Here is a 21,855-nt window from a genome sequence, read left to right as displayed (position 1 = left end):
GTCTGTGTTTGGTTCCCCTGTTGCGAGATCGGATCGCTTAGATACTATACTTAAATAATCTGTGGAGTCTCAGCTTTAATCGGATATATTGTATGTGCAGTTTCGATAAGTAATAAGGGTATCTTTATTTAGAATTCTGTACTAAAGTGCGTTAGCATTTTTTTTTTTTATTAATAAAACCGCACGTCCCTGAGGTGTGAATACCGCGCATGCGCATACCGCGGTTATCGCCATGACACGGTATATCGTTCAGCCCTAAAGGCTATACATGTTGTTGTTTATATCTTTTTTTAAACCTTTTCTTTTAAATATTAAGCTTTTTCTGCATTTTTGTAGCTAAAAGCAGCTACCATTCAGCTAATAACACATTAAGCTTTTTCTGCATTTTCAGCTAAATTCAGCCATAAATGTTCACAGTTTACAGCATTCGCACGCATTTTCTGCAGGAAATGCATTTTCTAGTTGACAATAAATATTGTTGTTTTTGAATTGTACTTTCTTTATTTGATTGGCAGTCATGGCATGTTGATTACATGCAGACGTTGATAAAGCTACAGACTACTTCAATATATATCACACTAATTCATAAAGCAAGTTAGACATTTAGATTTTCCGGACCTTTGCATGGGGAGATTTTCTCTAACTGGACCTCGTTGAATTTTAGTTGAATACCCCTGAAATAGATAGAGGTGTGCTCTCCCTTGCTCTCTCGCTCTCTCTCTGTCTCGCTCGCTCACAGAGGCTGTGTGCTCCTCCGTGGCGATGACGGCTTGCGTTAAAAAATAATAATAAACATATTCGTAAAGTGGGGGGACACAGACGGGATTTCAAAAAGTGGGGGGGACATGTCCCCCCTGTCCCCAGTGGAAATTACGCCATGCGTGTGTGTGCGTCAAGTGCAATAAATATATATGCAAGTTGCAACACACACAGAGTAAAACTATGTGTTACGCTCTCCACGAGCTTACAGGATTGAACTCACAATGCTGAACTGGAGGAGGAGACAGAGTTTATGAGATAAAAAAGGTTTATTAACCAAAAAACCTTTCAGGAGACAAAAAGAGGGATTAGATGTCCACTTAATCCTGGGCCAGGGTTTTCACCAGCGGAGATGCACGGAGGTACGCTGGCGAGGTGAGCCGAGGATTCAGAGCTGGCGAGAGTTTACCGGTTGGAGCTGGTGTGCGTGGATGCACGGAGGAACACAGATGAGGGGTTGGTGGCTGGACGTGGCAGGCAGAGGAGTAGGCAGACGGATTCTGGACAGAGGTGTAAGGGGGAGCGGCATGTTTGTGACGGTTGGCTGACCGTTGGTTTCTGGCAGGAGTCCGGAAGAGTTCTGAGCGAGTGTCCCTCCAAATCTTACGGCACCGTTGAATGTGTTGCTTGACGGAAGGAACTGCTAATTCACTCTCCTCCTCAGGAAACAGGGGAGGTTGGTACCCTAAGGAGACTTCAAAAGGTGAGAGACCAGTAGCTGAAGACGTGAGTGAATTGAAGGAGTACTCAACCCAGGGTAGAAGGGAGCTCCAGGTAGATTGATTGCGACTGGCAACACAGCGGAGAGTAGATTCCAGGTCTTGATTGGCCCTTTCAATTTGACCGTTTGACTGGGGATGGTCGCCAGAGGTTAGACTGACAGATGCACCAAGTGAAAGACAGAAATTCTTCCAGCCCTGAGAGGTGAACTGAGGGCCTCGGTCGGAGACGATGTCAGCCGGGATTCCATGCAGGGGGAAAACATGCTGGGTGAGAAGTTGGGAGGTCTCCAGGGCTGAGGGGAGCTTGGGCAGAGCTTCACAATGGGCACATTTGGAGAAACGGTCAATAATGGTTAGAACAGTATTGTTTCCTTGAGAGGGAGGTAGGCCGGTGACAAAGTCCAGTGCTATGTGTGATCAGGGTCGACTAGGGATTGGAAGGGGCTGAAGCAATCCTGCAGCTCTCTGATGAGAGGCTTTGCTCCTAGCACATGTAGAACAGGCTGAAACATACTCCTTTGTGCGGTTGGCACCTGGGTGATTGGCAAAACGGGAGCTGTGGACCCATTGCAGAACTTGGGAACGGACTGAGTTGGGGACAAACTGACGATTAGGCGGACCGCTACCAGGGTCAGGTTGCTCCAAAAGCGCCTCCCGAATCGAGTTACTAATTTTCCAGGTGAGGGCACCCACCACACAACTCCGGGGGAGAATAGAGTCCAAGGAGGTTACAGGACCCTCAGAATGTAACGATCTGGACAGGGCATCAGGCTTAGCATTCTTTGAACTAGGGCGAATTTCAGGGAGAAATTGAAACGACCAAAAAAGAGGGCCCATCCGGCTTGCCGGGAGTTTAGTCGTTTGGCTGACTGGATGTACTCGAGGTTCTTGTGGTCAGTCCAAACAAGAAAAGGCTGTTCACTGCCCTCAAGCCAGTGTCGCCACTCCTCCAATGCCATCTTCACCGCCAGAAGCTCTCTGTTTCCCACATCATAATTTCTCTCAGCAGGAGAAAGACGACGAGAGAAAAAAGTACAAGGGTAAAGCTTATTGTCTGGCCCTGCAGTCTGGGACAGAACAGCGCCGACCCCAATGTCAGATGCATCTACCTCAACAACAAACTGCTTGCTTGAGTCCGGCTGGATGAGAATCGGGGCAGAAGTGAACAGGGACTACTATTAATATCTAATAATAAAAATAATACATTTCAATAACGTGCTTTAACCACCAGGTGTCCCTTTCTATCAGCTGTGCACCGTTATGGTGTACATATACCAATTGGATCAAATATAAAAGTCAGCCGAATTAGTATTGATACTGTAAGGAGACGTATTGTGTGAAGAGAAATTGAAGATTTTGTTTGATTGCTGATATATTTATGATCCACGTCACATATTCAGTTTCGGCGGCAGTAATTCCTGTTTGTCTAGAAGTCTTCTCACCAGGGCTCTATAAATAGCGAACTACGGCAGATATGTAATATTTAATGCAGCCGAACCGTGTATTACAATGCCGTTATGTGATGACAGCCCTAGATGACAGCCCTAGATGACATCAAGTTAACGCGTTATTAACGCGTTAACTTGACAGCCCTAGATTTAATACATTAATTTAGCCTTTGTTTCTGCTAAAAGAGGTGTCGACCAGCTGGGGCAACAAGAAAATCGGCGAAATCGAGTGTGACTATTAAAAAATAAATTATTATTATATTAATATTGACAATAACAACCGAAAGGCGGGGTAGCATTTGCCCGGGAGCGTTCTCATGGCGACTATTATCAACGCTATAGGAGGTCTATGAAGGTCTATGGGACGCCCTGCCCGTTGAAAACTGACTGTAAAAGAAAACCCTGTACGTAATAGAGTGACGGGGAGGGGCCCTGACCGTCCGTCAATATGTGACGGGTTGGGAGTGAGAACGTGTTGATCTGCCAGGTCCCCGCATGAGCCGTCATAAGCTCCGTCCCCTCTTATTTTATTCATTTTTCAGTTAAAAAACAAAAAAAGCTTTATTTTGTATCTATTTTAGCCTTTATTTATACAGGTGAACATCTCATTGAGACACAGGTTCTCATTCTCAAGAGAGACCTGTTTATACCCAGAATCAGCACTTTTGGAACAGGAAGAGAAATAGAGGGATATAGAATGGGTGATCTGTTTGACCAAAACACTTCATAGACATGTTTTTTATATTTTTTTATATATCTAAGACCTATGCTATTGCCTAAAAATAGCATGATAGGTGACCTTTAATGTAGTCAAGCAAATTATCCGCAGAGCTAGGTTTGCAGCTGCAAAACCTGTTGTTATCCCTCCATCCAGTAGACATATTGCCCTTTGATGCGACAGTGACGTTTTTGGATGCAAGGAAGAACTACAGGCTGTTTCAGCTTGGATTTCAAGTTGCCACATTTTGTAGATGCTGCTCGACATGGAACTTCAGCTGTATTTGTTAAAGCCAGAGTTCAAGAAAAGCTGCAGAGATGCAAAGTAGGTTGTAGTTGGGTGCATCTATTATATTAGTCCTGAATGTACATGCCATTTCATTATATCGAGACCATTTTTAAACTTCACCTTGCAGTACTACATGATGCGTTGTAAAAATATAAAATATACTAGACTTAATTAGGAAATCAGATTTGTTATGATATTAAAAACTGAGGGAGTTCTTAGATCAAGTTGTATCATACAACTAAATGTACAGCTACAAAAGAAGGAGTTTGTGTATACAGTACATCTGTTTTGAAGAGTGCATGCACTTGTCGTGGGCGCGCAAAAAATAAGGTATGCATTGTCCATCTGTCTGTATGGCTTTGAATAACTGTATGTTCCTCCATATGTTATCTTCCTTGGGTATTTAAATTGAAAAACAAACCCAGCATTTCATATTATGCTCTGTCCATTGACAGGCATATATGATCATCACCAAGCAAACCATATCTGCTCTAAATAAGAAAAGCAATCAGTCAATCTGTTTAATCGTTCTGACCTGGTGATTTGTGCATGGTTATTTGCCACTCTACAGTAGTATGCCTCTTATTCCTTTAGGCATCTCTTTCACAACCTCTAATATTCACACCTATGGCCTCTATATATGTGACTCTCTGGGCTGACTTTTCTAGTCAACCCCCGTTTCTAAAGCCTATATCAGTCAGACCCTGTTATCAAGTGGTTGTGAACCTAGGTGATTGGGTTTCAGTGTTTGCCTTCCCATTCTGCTGCTGTAGCCCCCTGGAAATGATGATGGATCCAGAACTTGATATGTACTAGGACAAATGAATAAAAATAACCGCCACAGGCAGGGAAGGTGGGAGATAGAGATAGGATAATCAAGTCCACCCCAGGTAAGTCATTGAGGTTTTTGGACGTATAGCGGGGGGAATGCAGAAGACCAAACTGCTTGAGGCTCAGACAATAAAAGCAAAAAAAGGAGAAGAAAATTATAGAGGAGATAGACGGACAGGAAAGCAGTAGAGGGAGATTTCTCTGCTTTGCCTGTTTTTCACTTTAGACAGAGAGGACAAAGCCCTTGATTTGTATGGGTGTGATGGACGGCATGTGTCTCCAGCTGGGACTGCTGTCTCCCTGTCGTACTGAGAGAAGGAGCGGGAGGAGGACGAGGCTCAGCTGGAAAGCCTGGGTAACCATAAATAGTCACTCTGTCCATAACTTTCTCTTTCCTTAAATATACACTTGTGACAACTAATTCAGCCTTCTGCCTTTACCTTCATTTTTCGAGCAGCACCTTGGATTACTATTCAGCAAATGATGAAACACAGCAGGTTGATAATCGTTTGTAATATATGTTTCACTTTCTGGTTTTGTGTGGGTAATATTCTGTATTATGTTATTGGATGTGGCCTCTAACCTGTACAATACTGTTGATTAATCTGATACGTAATAATATAATGCTGCTAGGAAGTATTAAAAAAACAGAAACAAAAAACTGTATAATTTGGACCAAAGAGAATATTTAGATGATTTATAATTATTCTTAATCAATGTCCCCATATTGTAGGTTCAGTGACTGTACCAATAGTTTTGTGAGATTGTCAGGTTTTGCCGGCACATAAACCTATACAGGGTTGATAGATTGACAGTATACTAAGACTGTTGGTTGCCAAAATGCGGAAGGCGGGTCAGAGCAGGGTGGAGAGAACAAGTGATTATTTAAAATCAGTGTGTGAGTTGAAGCCCTGTGTAGGTCAAGTTGTTTTCTGAATTGGAGCCAGATCTTAAAAGTACTAGTGACCACTGGGTTGTCTGAGATTTTGCTGGTTACCGTGGGAAGCTGAGAGCAAATCACAGAGTGTAAGGAACCAGAGGAGAAGGAAGTCTCAGTATGAACCCAGGGTGGGCAGGAGTCTTGCAGCAAGCCTAGTGGAGGAGACTATTAATATTACCGGCCCAGTAGTGGTAGCATAAGTTTTGAGTGCGAGTGATAGACCACCTTCTGACTTGGGAAGCTGAAAAATAGATATTTTTAGACAAGCAGGCTTGTCATTCCAGATTAACGCATTAACTTCTCTGTCGAGACTGGTGAAAAAAAGATGTATTGCTACAAATAATAATTTGCTCTTTTGGAGGTGTTGTTTATACCCTAACAAATGCCCAAATTGGTCAAGGATTGACAACATAGGAGGAAGGGAGGACACCGGGTTGAAAATGTATAGGAGGAGGTCGTCAGCATAAGGCGAAAGTTTATAGACGTGGCCGTGACGAGAGATGCCCTCAAACCCATCATGGCATCTGAACCAGATAATTAGAGGCTTGATGGCTTGGTTGAACAACAGGGGGGAAAGTGGGCATCCTTGTTGTGTCCCCCTTTGGAGAGGGAAAGGAGACGATTGAATGCCATTACTGTGTACAAATGAGGAGGGGGCGGTATACAAAAGCTTAATTCAGGCAATACATTTAGAGGTAAGCTAATGAGTCAAGAGGGTTGGGGTTTGTTGTGTCAATTGTAGGGCATTTGGATGTGTACAGGCTATTGTGGTTTTCAAAGAAGGATCTATTCATTTCAATCGGGTCGGAGACTAAACTGCCCTCAATCGACTTCACTTTTGGAATTAATCTCAAAGCGCTGACTACACGAGCCTGCTGAGCTAGGAGCCTCCTAGCCTTGTCCCCCTGTTCAAAAAAGTGTTGTTTCGTTTGGAAGTTCATCTGCAATTTCCAAAAGCCGAGCCTTTTCCACCTTTCTTAGTTGTGAAACATATGCAATGACTTGCCTCTGAACGTAGGCCTTAAGAGCCTTCCACAAAGTACCACTGCTAACGTTGGGCGTGTCATTAAATTCAATATAGAGTCGAAGCTGCAAAGCCACAAAACCATTACATTCGATACACGACAGCAAGTGAGAGCTGAACGGCCATAATGTACAGGGAGATACACTAAGAGGGAAGTGGATGTCAACGGATACAGGGGAATGATCTGAGGTAACTATAGGGTGGTATTCACATGAGCTGGTAAGATGCAGCAAATTATTATCAAGCATAAAAAAAGCAAAACAAATAATACAAATAACACTGGAAAAAAACCCTAAAAAAACACATGCCATAAACCTTAACCTGTTAAGCCCCGAGCCTGTTTTCCAGGTCTCAGGCTCGAAAATGACATTCCCAGAACAAATGACCATAACTACACTTCAAATTAATAATCTTTTTTCTAAAAGAAATGATAAACCTGTGAGTTGGATGTAGAAGAGTCAGAATCAATATAGATTTTTTTTATTTTAAAGTAAATTCAAATTGAACATAGTAAAAAAATGTAAATTGTGTCCGTCCAAAACAAACACATTACTTATAGTGAAAACCACCCTTGAATGATGGGATGGTAGACTAAAAGCTTTAGGAATCCAAAATATAACATATAATAAGTACCCTGTATCAAGATTGATGCAAAACAAGTGAAATTTGACCTTTTTAGAGAGATTTAGCAAAAAAACCCACTTCTGGGGTCATTTGGGTGGATTTGACCTATCTCTGGCCCCCCCTTGGTCGATTTTGATGATTGACATCTCTTTTTAACCGCTAGAGCCAATGGAATCGAGGTAAAGTTCCACATACACACACACGCATTATCAAATAAGGAGTGAGAGTGACGGTATCAAAAACCGGAAGCTGCGCTAACCTCTGGTGGCTACCATTAGCAACTAATATTTGTTCTCCGATTTTTGCATACAAATTGAATTATGGATTATCAATACGTTTTTCAAAGTGACAGACACATTGGATTAACCTATGGATGAACCTTCAGCCGTGTTTTTCTCTCGTTTTAATGCCGCTGAACACAACTTTTGATCAGAATAACAGCTAAAGGTGAGCATATCTCCGTGTTTTGCTACCTAAAGCTACGTCGTGTGTTGTCTGTATTTGCTTCCCCTCTCACAAGTTCTAATCACTCAGTGATGATACTTATAATTCTATAATCTGTGGAATCTCAGGATGTTAGCTAAGATTGTTTGTGCAGATCCAATAAGTATATCGATCGGTATAGCTAGAGATCTGTGCTAAGTGCTTTAGCATTTTTCGCTCAGGGCTCATTTAGACCCTTCTTGTGAGACTTGTGTTTTGTTTCGGTAAAAATGGTTCGTATCATCAGTTAGCTGAGTTTCTTCCCGTTAGGAGGGTATGACACATTCATAGTTAATATTAAGAAGCCCTGAGACACAGTGTCGTGAGAAAAAAAAAACGCAGAAGGGGTCTTTGGGGCTTAACAGGTTAATGTGACCATACTTGGAGTTACACCCAAAATACAAACCATGACTGAGTGCTATGGCTCAAAGCTTAACAGCTTAGCTTATCTTCCGGTGTCTCATTCATTAACTTAATTAACTCATTAACATCAGGAAGCCCATTATAAGCCCATTATAACATTGAAGAATAAACTAGTGAAACAAACCACATTGTAGTCAATCAGAACAAAAAATAACTATAATAATCGATACAGTATTTTTAAGTGGGATGTTACCCACAAGCATTGTCAAACTGTGGGAAGTCCAACCAGAACTTGGCGAGTCTGACCACACAGGGACGAGAAACATAGGTGGGCTCGTGTTGGGTAGCCATGCAACGGGCAGAGACTGGAGGATTTACAACTCCAGTAACAGGATGACGTCGTGCAAGCAAGAGATGTACCACTATCACATCAAACAGACATTCTTCCCTAACATACCCAAGGATGTAACCAGAAGGCAACACAGGTCTTGGTCCAAGCTCTGGTAATCTCGCGACTACTACAACTCCCTCCTTGCTGGTCTACCTTTATGCCATCAGGCCGCTACAGCTAATTCAGAATGCTGCAGCCAGACTGGTCTTCAACCTCCCCACGTTCTCCCACACTACACCACTCCTTCACTCCCAACTAACCACCTGCCTCACTGACGTCAAAACATGGATGCAAATCAACTTTCGGAAACTAAACTGTGACAAATCTGAAATAATCATTATTGGCCCAAACTCAATAACCCGCTCCACCCAGGACTTCTCGCTAAACATTGACGACTCCATTGTCAACCCCTCACCCTACGTCCGTAACCTTGGTATCATCCTCGACCCTGCTCTCACTTTCCTCCCTCACGTCAACCAGGTCACAAAAACCGCCTTCTTCTTCTTCCACAGCTGGCTGGCACAGCTCCTCGGAACCCCAGGGCTAATACCGTCAGGGCCTGCAGCCTTCCCTTGGTGGAGTTTTTCCAGCTGTCTCTGGACCTGGCCTACTCACGGTGAGGCGGGGGAGGGGGCTCGATGTCTCAGTGGAGGTGAGGCACATCAAAGTTGTGGTGGTAGAGTCCAGGGTGCTCGACAGGGGGGATAGAGGAGGGGGGGTCAAAGGCATAGGGAGCAGTGGGGGGATGCTGAAGCCAGGCTGAGTGGTGGAGGTGACAGCTGAGGGCGGAGAGCTAAACCTATTGAAGAAGGTGTTCAGCTTGTTCGTCTCTCCCCTTGAACCCTGTGATGGCCTTCATCCCAGTCCAGACATCCTGGCTGATTGTTCTGCTGGAGCTTGGCCTCCAGCTTCTTCCTGTATGCATTCCTGCTTATCCTCAGCTTGTCCCTCAGGTCGTGCTGGATACTCCTCAGCCTTGATTTGTCCCCAGACTTGAAAGCTTCCTTTTTCTTATTTAAAAGTGTTTTCAGGTCACTTGTAATCCAGGGTTTATTGTTTGGGAAGCAGTTGACAGTTGTTGCCGGCAATGTTGTATGCTCACAGAAGTCAATGTAGTCTGTGATGCAGTCGGTCATATTGTTAATGTCCTCTCCATGTGGCACACAAAGCACGTCCCAGTCCGTGGTCTCGAAGCAGTCCTGTAGAGCCTCATTGGCCTCCGGAGTCCACTTCCTCACAGTCCTACAGGCAGCCTCTGAACCAGAGGGACATATTTAGGTGCCAGGAAGGAGCAGGTAGCACTGCAGCACTGGGTCTAGTCTACGGATGGGACTGTTACCTTTTGACTAGTGTCTTTTCCTTTTTTAGAGCAGAGATCTCTGCCAGGAACCTGCGATGTTGACAGTAGAAGATGATTTCCATCTCTGATTTGTTTATCTCTTTTTTCTTTTTGGCCCTTTGCCTATTTGAGTCTTCGTCGTCTTTGTGAGTACGGACCTCCAATTCTTGACGTCTTTTACTTAGAATCAGGAGACCATTTCTTGACATAGTCACATATTTAGGTGCCAGTAAGACGAGGTTGTGATCTGAGGAGTGAATGACGTCACCATGGCGTGATGGAACTCACGAGGCAGGTAAAATAGACGTAATCCCACAGCTAACAGTTAAATGTCCGGGATACACAGAAACATTGCAGATTTACTCAGTCGACCTCCAACTCTCAGAACGCCATCCTGCAGCACTGGGTCTAGTCTACGGATGGGACTCTTACCTTTGACTAGTGTTTTTTCCTTTTTTAGAGCAGAGATCTCTGCCAGGAACCTGCGATGTTGACAGTAGAAGATGATTTCCATCTCTGATTTGTTTATCTCTTTTTTCTTTTTGGCCCTTTGCCTATTTGAGTCTTCGTCGTCTTTGTGAGTACGGACCTCCAATTCTTGACGTCTTTTACTTAGAATCAGGAGACCATTTCTTAGTTTGAGCATCCATGCGATGGCTCTTTTCAGACGATGCCAGCTTGAATAGTAGCGCATTAGCTTGTCCAATGCGTCCATGCCTTCAACAACATCTGTACGGTGCACAAAGACAGTTTTTCACACCTCATTATCCTCCTCAGAGTTTCACACTCTCCTGTTTTTCAGACCATTTGTAATCTGGGTCTTTTAGGATCGCTGGTCCTTCCATCCAACTCTGTCTGGCCACAAACTGCTCTGCTGTAATACCACGAGAGGCACAGTCAGCTGGATTTTCTGTGGTGTTGATGTACTGCCATTGCTCCACCTTTGTTTCTTCATAGGGTTGTTATAATTAGCGACCCTATTAGCCACGAAGGTCTTTAGATGTAGGGCCTCATTTGTTATGTACTTGACTGCAGTGCTGTCGATCCAAAACACTGATTCTTGTAGTTCTAACTGGAGCTCCTTTCTGAGCAGTCTGTCCATGTTTACAGCTAGTACAGCAGCAGTTAACTCCATACGTGGGATGGTAGTATGCTTTAGTGGAACAACCCTTTCCCATCATAAAGGCACAATGCACACGGCATTTGTTCTGACTGTGAATGACTTTCCATGGCTCAAAAGCTTCATACAAGTAATTTCCAATAAGAGTCCTATCTCAGCAGCGATGCTCGGCAGCTCTACTTCCTGAAGGTGTGGCCATTTTTCAATGTCTTTCTGAAAAGGAATATGATCCTTTGTTACTGGGATGCTCTTTTGTGTGAAAACCTTTTTTAAGCTAATACACTTATCTTCTTTGATTCCACAGACCTCAAAATCTCTTAGCAGAGAACTTTTCACTTGTTTGGTTGAGTTCATTGTTGTTAGGACAAGTTGCGCTCCTTTTCCCTGAAGGTTTAGCTGCCTTGCTAAAGAGTCTGTGCACAATGTTGCTGGGCTCCCAGGGTCCACAAAGGCGTAGGTTTCCACAAGCTTGCTTCCTTTCTTTGCTTTGATGCAGACCGGAAGAATAGCAAGAACACATTTATCTCCGGCCCATCTCCTGGTTTAAGCTCACCAGTGCATTTGAAAACATCCATTTGAAACTACTGTTTTGTCTGACCTGGCCACTTCTCGGCTTTTTGCACGTGCATGCTTGGAAACATTGTCTTTTTTGTGAATGTGTAGAATGGTTGGGTGTCTTTCTGAAAATGTTTGGCATGTCATTCTCTTTTTGCAGTCTTTACTCACGTATCCTTTAGCTAGGCATCCAAAACATAGTCCAGATTTCATCTGTATCGCTTCCTGAAGCAGTCACGTGGTATCGACAGGCAGCGAGGCTTCGTTTGTCATCGATGATGTCACTGGCCCAAAACGATACAAGCCTCGATACATGCTTCACAAAAAGCTTTGGGGATTACTCGACACACGCTCCGAAGCCTCGGCGCAATACGTAACATCACTACTCTTAACATCCCGATAGCAATGAATATATGACTGAGAAATCTCTTGTCTCTTTGACAATAAATACATAAAAAAAACATTAAAAAATGTCATCTGTGGAAGCTGTAGCGCTGTAAAAAGCACGACCAATCATTTTAGCCGGCCCGGCTAAAATAACTGGATGGCCTACCTGCCTGTCAGCTTTCCATCTGTGCACAAACTTATCTTGTGCCCTCATTGGTCATGTGCACATTTGTGTTTGTTGGAGGAGGGGCTCTGTAAGGAAGTGGCAGATTTTTTCCAGTTGTGTATTTTCAAATTCTAGCACACTCGAGCTGGTTTCTCCTAAATTACCTACCCCACCTTTAAGTCCTCTTTTTGTTATGCTAGTGTTTTCCTCTTTGTGAGCACCTTTTGTTATTTCCACCACCTACTCTGTTAAGAGGGATTACCTGCACTGTGAAAAATAAATATATACGTTTTTTATATTCAAGGCTTTGTCTCTGGGCCATGCATTTCGGTTAATCAGTTTGTGTCGAGGTCCTGACATGTTTGTTTATGCAGAACAAACATGGCTTCATGAAGGCCTCATTGCTTGACGTCCTGCTATTCACTGTCAGTGACTCCTTTCTTGGATCTCGAATGCCAGCACCCTCCACCTTTCTCTGAACTTATAGGGTAACTTCAAGATGATAACTCTCATATTTGTAGGGTTATCCAGCTCCTCCATGTAATCCACATCCTCCAAGGCATTTCTGCAACTTAAAAGGAATAGGGAAAACTTGTTGAGTGCTTGTGAGTCCTCTGGTTTTATTTGCGGCCATTTTAGAACCATTTCCATCAAAGCGGTGGCAATTTTCAGTGGGTTGCTGTAGCGGTCTTCCAACATGTCCATTGCTCTCTGAAAACCACGGTCGGGTGGCATATGATGGCAGCGTTTTACAATGTCTTTGGGATCACCTCTTGTTGTTCCAGGAAGTACATCTTATCTGCATTGTCTGTTCTGGAGTTGACTGTGTGTTGGAATGCTTTAAGGAAAGATCTGAAGTTGAGAAAGTCACCACAAAAAACAGGGATATCACGCTGTGGGGGAAGGGCAAGCTGTTGATGTTTCACAAGCATTTCTGTTATGTCAGTCTGCTTCTTGATTACTTTGCACATGTCCTTTTCACAGTCACTTTTTTAATGAGGAGCACCACTGGCTGATGTACTTGAGTACAGAGCCTTTGGTGCTTTAGGTCTAGCTCCAAGTGATGAAATAGACCTATCTGAGGGGTTTACATGACTGCTTGGGATTAGTGGATGGCTGTGTCCTGCTTGCTCTTGTGTGTCTTCTTTCTGCACAATATTGTGCTGTGTGTTTGCATTGTCCATATACATGTTCATTGCATCACTCTTATCCTGTGCATCATAATCTTCATACATTTTAATTTTAGCGTTGGATACTGCTAAAGCTGTTTTAATTTGCAGTTCTTCTTTCTCAGCCTGAAGATGTGCCTCCTTTAATGCCAAGGCTTGACTTTGCTTTAGTGAAGCTGCCTTCCAGAGCTGCACGCTTTGCTTCCTCTCTTAGTCGTGCTAAGGATGCTGTTGAAGCAGATGAAGCCCTGGTGCGTCCAGTGCTTGCTCTACTGGATCTTGTCACCACAGATACACTGTCCATATGAGAAACATTACTGCGCAGGCTTGTGGAATTTATTTGTAATGCTCAGCATATTTAATCCACACATCAGCTTCTTTAATAAAGTCCTGAAACCTCTGGGATTTAGGCTCAAACCAGCTCTCTTGATCGTGGCTCTTTTCTTCTTCATTAAGAAATAATTAAGGTGTTTTTTGCACAACTGAACTGTTACAGTCTTTAAACTCTTCAAAGATTGTCTTGAAAAGTTTCATCTTTGAGTTAACGTCCATCAAGTTACAGGTGTTGCTCATTAAAGGCTCAACTTCATTCAGTTTTGCATTGAGTTGTCTTAATTTACCTGTCCTTGCATTGATGTAGTGCTGCAGCCGCTGCTCCATGGCCTTTTCTGTTGGTTTTACTGCCCTGTTGTGGGTGTCGACCATAATCACACCGTCTGTGGCGTTGTCCTCCGACATTATTCAGCCGGTTACATTTACCAAACGACAACAGCTGTTTTACCCAGTGGCTCGAACTCCAACGGAAAGGCATGAAGAGTAGCGTGACAGCTGCAGTCCATGTCCACATAGTAAAGAATAATCCAAATGGTCCTTGGTTTTTGCCGCGGCTCCAGTAGCCACGATCAGTCCCAACTCCAACAATTCCAGTGATAGTAGGTTCCTACACGCTCGTAATCCTCACGTCGTTGTCGGAAGTTTTTGACTTATTGTAGTGGCCAATTATGCAAAAAAGGAATATTCAAAGGACACTTAGTCTAGGAGGCAAATTCGAGTATTGACTCGCTTATGTTCAAGAAATCCAAATACCTTGCTCGTTCCATTCAAGTGCCTTATTAGGAGGTTCAATGGATCAGCTGGCGACCCACTGCCGACCTGCAACCTTTGCACAGTATTCAAACATATAAACAAACAAATCCCAGTCGTACAGATGTTTGCGGTCAAAAGCTTTTTTCAACTTCCTCTAGACTTCTTGCTGTGTCATGCTGGCAGCGTCATTTATACCTGAGCACGTTACTACTATCTGCTTTCTATAAATAATATCAAAACATAAAACTAGTGCTGTGCATTAGCAAGATAAAACGTTAAAAAACAGTATAATAATAATTCATAGTTATTCAGCTAATTTAAGTTAAATTAAAAGACAATTGGCTCACCAAACCATACATCATTACCATAAAATAATGTGCCTAAATGGCTCTTACACTTAGTCTTAATCCAAACTAATTCAACCTGTGTTTCAGGTCTCAGGCTAGAAAATGACATTCCCAGGACAAATGACCATATCTTCCCTTCTAAAAGGGTTAAATTAATAATCTTTGTTCTCAATGTAATGATAAACCTGTGAGTTGGATGTAGAAAAGTCAGAATCAATATAGATGTTTTTTAATTTAAAGAAAATTCAGATTGAACATAGTAAATTATAGTGTCCGTCCAAAAATAATGTTTTACTTATAGTGAAAACTACCCTTGGATGATGGGTTAGTAGACAAAAACTTTAGAAATCCAAAGTACAACATATAATAAGAACCCTGTATCAAGATTGATGCAAAACAAGTGAAATTTCACCTTTTTAGAGAGATTTAGCACAAAAAAAACACTTCTGGGGTCATTTGGGTGGATTTTCCATATCTCTGGCCCCCCTTGGTCGATTTTGACGAATGCAATCTCTTTATAACCGCTAGAGCCAATGGAATCAAGGGGAAGTTCTACACACACCAACACATGAACAAATAAGGAGTGAGAGTGACGCGTGGCAAAAACCGGAAGCTGCATACTCTGGTGGCTACCATTAGCAGCTAACTTTTTTGCTCCGAATTTTACATAAAAATGGAATTATGGATTATAAATAATTGTTTCAAAGCCACAGATACACTATTAACCTATGGATCAACCGATTCAGCCGCGTTTTTTCTCGTTTTAATGCCATTGAACACGTCTTTTGATCAGATTGACAGCTACGGTGAGACGATCTCCCGTAAAGGTACAACGGTAAAACGGTGGGAGGGGGTCCACTGCGGGGGACGGCCGTGCTTAAGAGGTTAAGAAGTAAAATAATAACATGCTTGTGAATCAGGTCCATCCATCCATCTTCTCCCGCTTATCCGTGGTCGGGTCGCGGGGGTATCAGTTCCAGCAGAGAGCCCCAAACTTTATTTTCCCTGGCCACATCAACCAGCTCTGACTGGGGGATCCCAAGGCGCTCCCAGGCCAGCGAAGATATATAATCCCTCCACCTGGTCCTAGGTCTACCCCTTGGTCTCTTCCCAGCTGGACGTGCCTGGAACACCTCCCTAGGGAGGCGCCCAGGTGGCATCCTTACTAGGTGCCCGAACCACCTTAATGGTGAGTCCATTTTCTTCGTTGTCTTATATTTTTATCCGTCTCTCTTCACTTAGTTGTATCTCACTGCCTTGCTGAAGAGAAAGGGATGACAGTAAGGAGGTGAGGCCTCCTTTTATGCGTTGAGATGTGCGCGCATTCAGGTAGGCCTGTATTCAATATTGGACCTGAATCAGGACCTGTATTCAATATTGGACCTGAATCAGGACCTGACTTAGCATGGGCCCATAGGGGCGGGAGGACTCTTTTCCCCCTGCTTTAGGGCAGGAGGGGGGAGTCCTCCACGTCATAGCACACCTCCGCGGGGTAAGCGCGCCAGGGTGTGCTCTGTCAGCCGCAGCCTCTTTTCTCTCCACGGTTACGACCGATGGAGAGGTGAGTGAGGCGCAGCGGCTGCTAACCAGAAAGACGGTCAGAAACAGTGAGATGGAACAGTGTTGTTGTGGGACGACAGCGCGTGTATACATCGGGGCTCTGCCCACTGTACCTATAAAATCCAGTAGAGGGCGTAGCCTGTGAGAGATATAACGACAGGTTACGTATGGTAACCCTTGTTATATAAACACAGGCGGAGCACTCTACTCAGGGGCCCTGTCTGTCCTATGCTGCTTGCTGAAGAGAAGTAAAGGATGACAGTAAGGAGGCGAGGCCTCCTTTTATGCGGTGAGATGCACGTGCATTCAGGTATGCCCGCCCTGGGGCCGGCTACGTCTAGAAAGTCTCAGTGGATCAATCAATCAATCAATCAATCAATCAATCAATGTTTATTTATATAGCCCAATATCACAAATGTTACATTTGTCTCAGTGGACTTTACAGTTTGTACAAAATATCAGTATGACAATACGACACCCTCTGTCCTTAGACCCTCACATCGTACAAGGAAAAACTTCCGAAGAAAACCCACAGTTTAAAGGGAAAAATGGGAGAAACCTCAGGGAGAGCAACAGAGGAGGGATCCCTCTCCCAGGACGGACAGACGTGCAATAGATGCCGTGTGTAAATTGAAAAGATAATACATTTGCAACATAGGTAGTCCAAATGTTTGGAAATGCATGTGTGTATAATAGGAAGATGAATCCACGAGGATATCCATCCAGGACCTATGATCCAGGACCACAGCCACGACTCAAGATCCAGGGCTCGCGATCCAGGACAGACGAGCGCAGGATCATCCATGACTCCAGATCCCGGCATATATAGACAGTATATGAATGCGTGCATGATAGGATCGAGGGGAGTACCCATAGAGTCCAGTAGAGGGCTCCGCTCTGTGTTTATATAACAAGGGTTACCATACGTAACCCCTCGTTTTTAGTAATTTAGTTTAGTTTAGTTTATTTATTTATAGTGTCGTGGACAGTCCCCATCGATGAACTGTCACAAAAACAGTAAATGGTGCAGCTTTAGCCGACATGGCTAATTTCCAGCTGTTGTCCCCGGCCAGATGGTAATAGACACCCTTAAAATTACAATATATCAACAGCATTAGTTATAAGAAAATATATAAAATAAAATAAAAAGGAGGAAAGACAAGTAGATACCGGTGTGAGGATAAAAGAGAACAATAAACAACACACGTTACTATATACAGTACATGTCACATATAGCACATCACAATCACATAACAGAAACGAGTGGCAACATCCATGATCACAACATGTAACACAACATGTAACACTCACGCCATACTCAACACAGACTAGTGTGTGCAGGTGTAGTTCTCAGTGAACCATGTTTTTAAGTGATCTGTGAAGGTGGGATGTGTATGTATGTCTTTGATTTGAGTGGGTAGAGAATTCCAGTTTTGTATTGCTATGACCGAGAATGATGACTGACCAAAAGTACTCTTCCTGAATGGGACTGATAGGTCGCCACGTGTGGTGCTTCTAGTGGTCCGTCTGGTGTTGTTACGTTGAATAACCAATGAGTTAAGAGGTGGAGGGGCTGTATTGTGCAGGATTTTGTACACCAGAACGATGTTCCTATACTTTATTAAATCTTCCCAGCTCAGGATGTTATGCTTGTTGAGGATGGTACAGTGATGGGAGCGGTTAGGTTTCTGGTCCAGTACTTTGAGGGTTTGTTTGTACAGGGTTGCTAGTGGCTTCAGTGTGGAGCTGTTAGTTTGCCCCCAGCTTGTGAGACAGTATGTAAGATGTGACATGATCATGGCATTCATGTATAATTTGGCAGAATTCAATGTCATTGTGTTTCTTATGTATTTAAAATTTGCTAGGCTAAACTTGACTCTTTGGGTAACTTTTTTGACTTGTGTTTTGAATGTTAAATTAGAGTCAATAATGATTCCAAGGTACTTAACCTGAGGCACAATGTTAATATGTTCACCTGAGATGCTTATATTTGACACAATGTTGCATTTTCATATTGTGAAAAACATTCCAACTGTTTTGTTGACATTAAGCTGAAGACAGGAGCGGTGTAGCCAGCTAGTGATCAGCACTAAAGCTGAGGTCAGTTTATCAGCAGCCTTTTGCTTTGTATTGGCATGCACATATATCACAGTGTCATCGGCATATAGCTGTGTTTCCACATCAGGACAGACAGATGGCAGGTCATTAATATATAGGGAAAAAATAAGTGGACCAAGTATTGAACCTTGTGGTACTCCGGTGCTTAAGTCTAGAGCTGGAGAGAGTTGATTATTGACGATAACATGCTGACGCCTACCAGTAAGGTATGATTCAATCCAACTGAGTGTTAATGGAGAGCAGTTAAAAGCCGACAGTTTGGACAGAAGGACCTTATGGTTCACTGTATCAAAGGCTTTGCGTAAATCCAGAAATACTGCACCAACAACACCTCCTTTGTCAACCATTGCTTTGACCTTTTCTATAAAAAAGCAGTTGGCTGTTTCGGTTGAATAATTTGCCCTGAAGCCAAACTGCATGGGATGAAGTTGAAATGGACTGTTGTTTAAGAAGGAGACAAGCTGTTCTGACACCCACTTCTCAGCCACCTTGGATACTACAGGTAAGATGCTAATTGGGCGGTAGTTATTGATGTTCAGATGGTCACCTGACTTGAAAATGGGGGTTACAATTGCAGTCTTCCATGCACTTGGGAATGTCCCATGTAATACAGATGAATTGATGAATGAATTAATGCCATGACCTTTCCTTTAGTGCTATCTTATGGACATGTAATTATGTTTACAGCTTTAAGTGGTAAGGCTGAAAGAATACTTGATATTATTTTATAGTTATACTCTAAAATGTTCGTATTTACAATGGTTAAATAAGTCCAGGAATAATTCGTTAAATTTAAGACAGGTACCCCTGTGACTTTAATAATGAATGAGGTTACCTCAAAGATATTTTTAACATAATTGCTCTTGTTTTTGCCTGCCCATATTTGACCTTGTTCAGTATTCAAGTTAAATCCAACAAACTATTTTCACTGTATGTTGGAGCTGACACATCGCAGCAGTATTCAACTCAACTTCCTCCTCTATCCATCAGCTCCTCTGCCCTCTCCCATCCTCTATACTTCTTCTCTTCCTGGATGTAGAATCAATGTCAGGATAATAAAGACAGAGTATCGATTGCAGGACATTGTCAGACTGACTGAAAGTGGAGCTTTAGGAAAGGCTGTGTTGAACTGAGACTGAATGTTAGGCCTCTACTTAAACACAACGTTTTGGGACATAAAATGATTATTAAATATATTTAATTTCTGACATATTTCTGTTTTTGGGATGATGAGAACAGCGAGCAAATTGTCACTTTTATACTCAAAATCGATCTTAAATGTATTGGTAATTTATTTTTTTATTTTTCGTTTTTACTGTTACTGTACTTGTAACTTATTTACTGTTATTTGCAACTTGTATCTTATTTAGCTACAGTGACCCACTTTCCTGTTGGGTCTCATTAAAATATAATCTTACGGCAATGGAAAGTTGAGTGTCTTTTCATGTTCTTTTCATGTGAGGACATTTCTTAACTCTTGTCATCTGTCTTTGTCCTCAGGTATTAAAGCCAGTGGTTAGTCCTGAAGTCAACCATGGACTGGGCAACAGGAGACTCATTAACTTTTCCTTATCAGGTAGGATAACAACATCTGTTGTTCTTTTACATTAACTTCTTAGACACTGTGTCAAATCTAAAAATATGAATTTTCATTCTTAACAATTAATGTGTCGATTGCAGTCCAGTCAACGTAAATTGTTTTACTGATGGGTGCAAAAACTCCCTTCCCATCAACACACCCTCCCGCACTCTTAGATATTCTGCTTCCATCCACCTCACTGCACCACCCTCCTGCTTAACCACCATGGGCTCCAGAGCCCTTCAGCTCTATGGGTACTACCTCTCAACCATACTATGCGAGCATTCACTTACTGAAATATTTATAACCGTAGCCTGCCCCCGGGGCGGGCCTACCCGAATGCGCTCAAGGCGGCCACGCCTCCCGTTCCCGTCATCCTACACTTCTCTTCAGTGAGGAGCATAGGACATACAGGGCCCCGAGTAGAGGGCTCCGCCTGTGCTTATATAACTAGGGTTACAATACGTAACCCACCGTTATATCTCACACAGGCTCCGCCCTCTACTGGACTCTATAGAGTGGCGAAGTCCCTCCCCTTCCGGTGGACCTCCATGGGACCTTATTTCGAAAAAATTATGTATTGAAGTCAATGGAGAGAGAAAGATTATCTTTCGATCCCGTTTGAATTGTGCCACGAATTACACATATGATGTTTGTCAATTTATAAGATAATTTTGCAAGTCAAAAAAAAAAAAATGTGTCGTAAAACTGTGAAGTAACACATTTGTTTGTGTGAAATGCTCAATGAACTACATCTCTGGTCTCGCAGAACAACACACGTCACCAAGATGGCCGTCACTAATGTCTTGTCAACAAAACGATTGACTACCCTCACTATCACCACGATTAAACACGTCCAGAAGAATGTCATGCAAAGCTGCCTGCCTGCCTTCCTTTGATTCTCTCTGAACTGCCTGGTCTTTTTAATGTTTAATGTCAACCATTTGTGCAGATAGCATGAAGTAGAAAAGATCGCCGATCGCCGATGCTAGCGTTAGCATTTCTCCCCCGGGCTTAAATTGTGTATTATAGAATGATCACACCGGTGACAGTACTCTTCAAAGGGTTCACGAAATATGACTACTACTCTTACTGTTTAACATTTTGGGTTACTTAATGTTACTTCATATTAAGGCTAATAAAAATGACAAGGCTGTAATGCTAACTAACGTGCTAGCTACTAGCTAGGTAGCTAACTTGATCCAGCCACTCCTGGTCCTTTCATCAGATGGGAAGCGAAAGAACGAGCAAGACCCATTGCTGGTATGATAACAACCTGGTACTAAGCACACAGGCATCTTGTTAAAGTGTTTTTATTATTTATTTTAATTTTATTTAACCTTTATTTAACCAGATAAAAGCATTGAGATATAATCTCATTTGCAATGCTGACCTGGCCAAGAAGGCAGCAACGTTACACATAACACAAACATATAAAATACAGAGAACATAACTAAGAAAACAAAAGACAAAAAAGAAGTCACTACATTGTGCACATTAGGACAGTAAGAAAGGTGCACTACTTATTACTGCAAGAGCAGCTAGTGGTAAGGACTTCAGACAACTTCAATTTAAAACATGCTATTGAGACAAGTGTGGTCAGTTTGAGGCGTGATTGAAGGTCATTCCAAGACCAAGGACCATAGTAAAAAATACTCCTTTTCCCAGCCTCAGTCCGCACAGCAGGAACCTGGAACCGTATCCAGGCACTGGATCTGAGGTTGTAAGAGTCACAAACTGGAGCAAATCTGGCACATATGTACAGTGGAAGCTTACCTAAAATGGCTTTATACATTAATAAAAACCAATGCTGCATCCTACGCATAGTAAGTGAGGAC

General features: G+C 42.8%; 1 protein-coding gene across 1 annotated transcript in view; it reads left to right on the top strand.

Annotated features, from left to right (window-relative positions):
• LOC117561190 (E3 ubiquitin-protein ligase HECW1) overlaps positions 1–21,855 on the top strand; it is a gene marked incomplete in the record, with an annotated part of 206,653 nt that overhangs the window by 81,456 nt on the left and 103,342 nt on the right. Inside the window, 1 exon segment of the mRNA XM_034238491.1 lies at positions 19,939–20,014. Within this exon segment, the coding sequence (XP_034094382.1) occupies positions 19,939–20,014 (76 nt within the window).

The sequence above is a fragment of the Gymnodraco acuticeps genome, unplaced genomic scaffold (genome assembly GCF_902827175.1).
Source record: "Gymnodraco acuticeps unplaced genomic scaffold, fGymAcu1.1, whole genome shotgun sequence".
NCBI classification, from domain to species: domain Eukaryota; kingdom Metazoa; phylum Chordata; class Actinopteri; order Perciformes; family Bathydraconidae; genus Gymnodraco; species Gymnodraco acuticeps.
The sequence above is the reverse complement of the archived record's forward strand: the minus strand, read 5'-3'. Positions and strand labels throughout refer to the sequence as shown.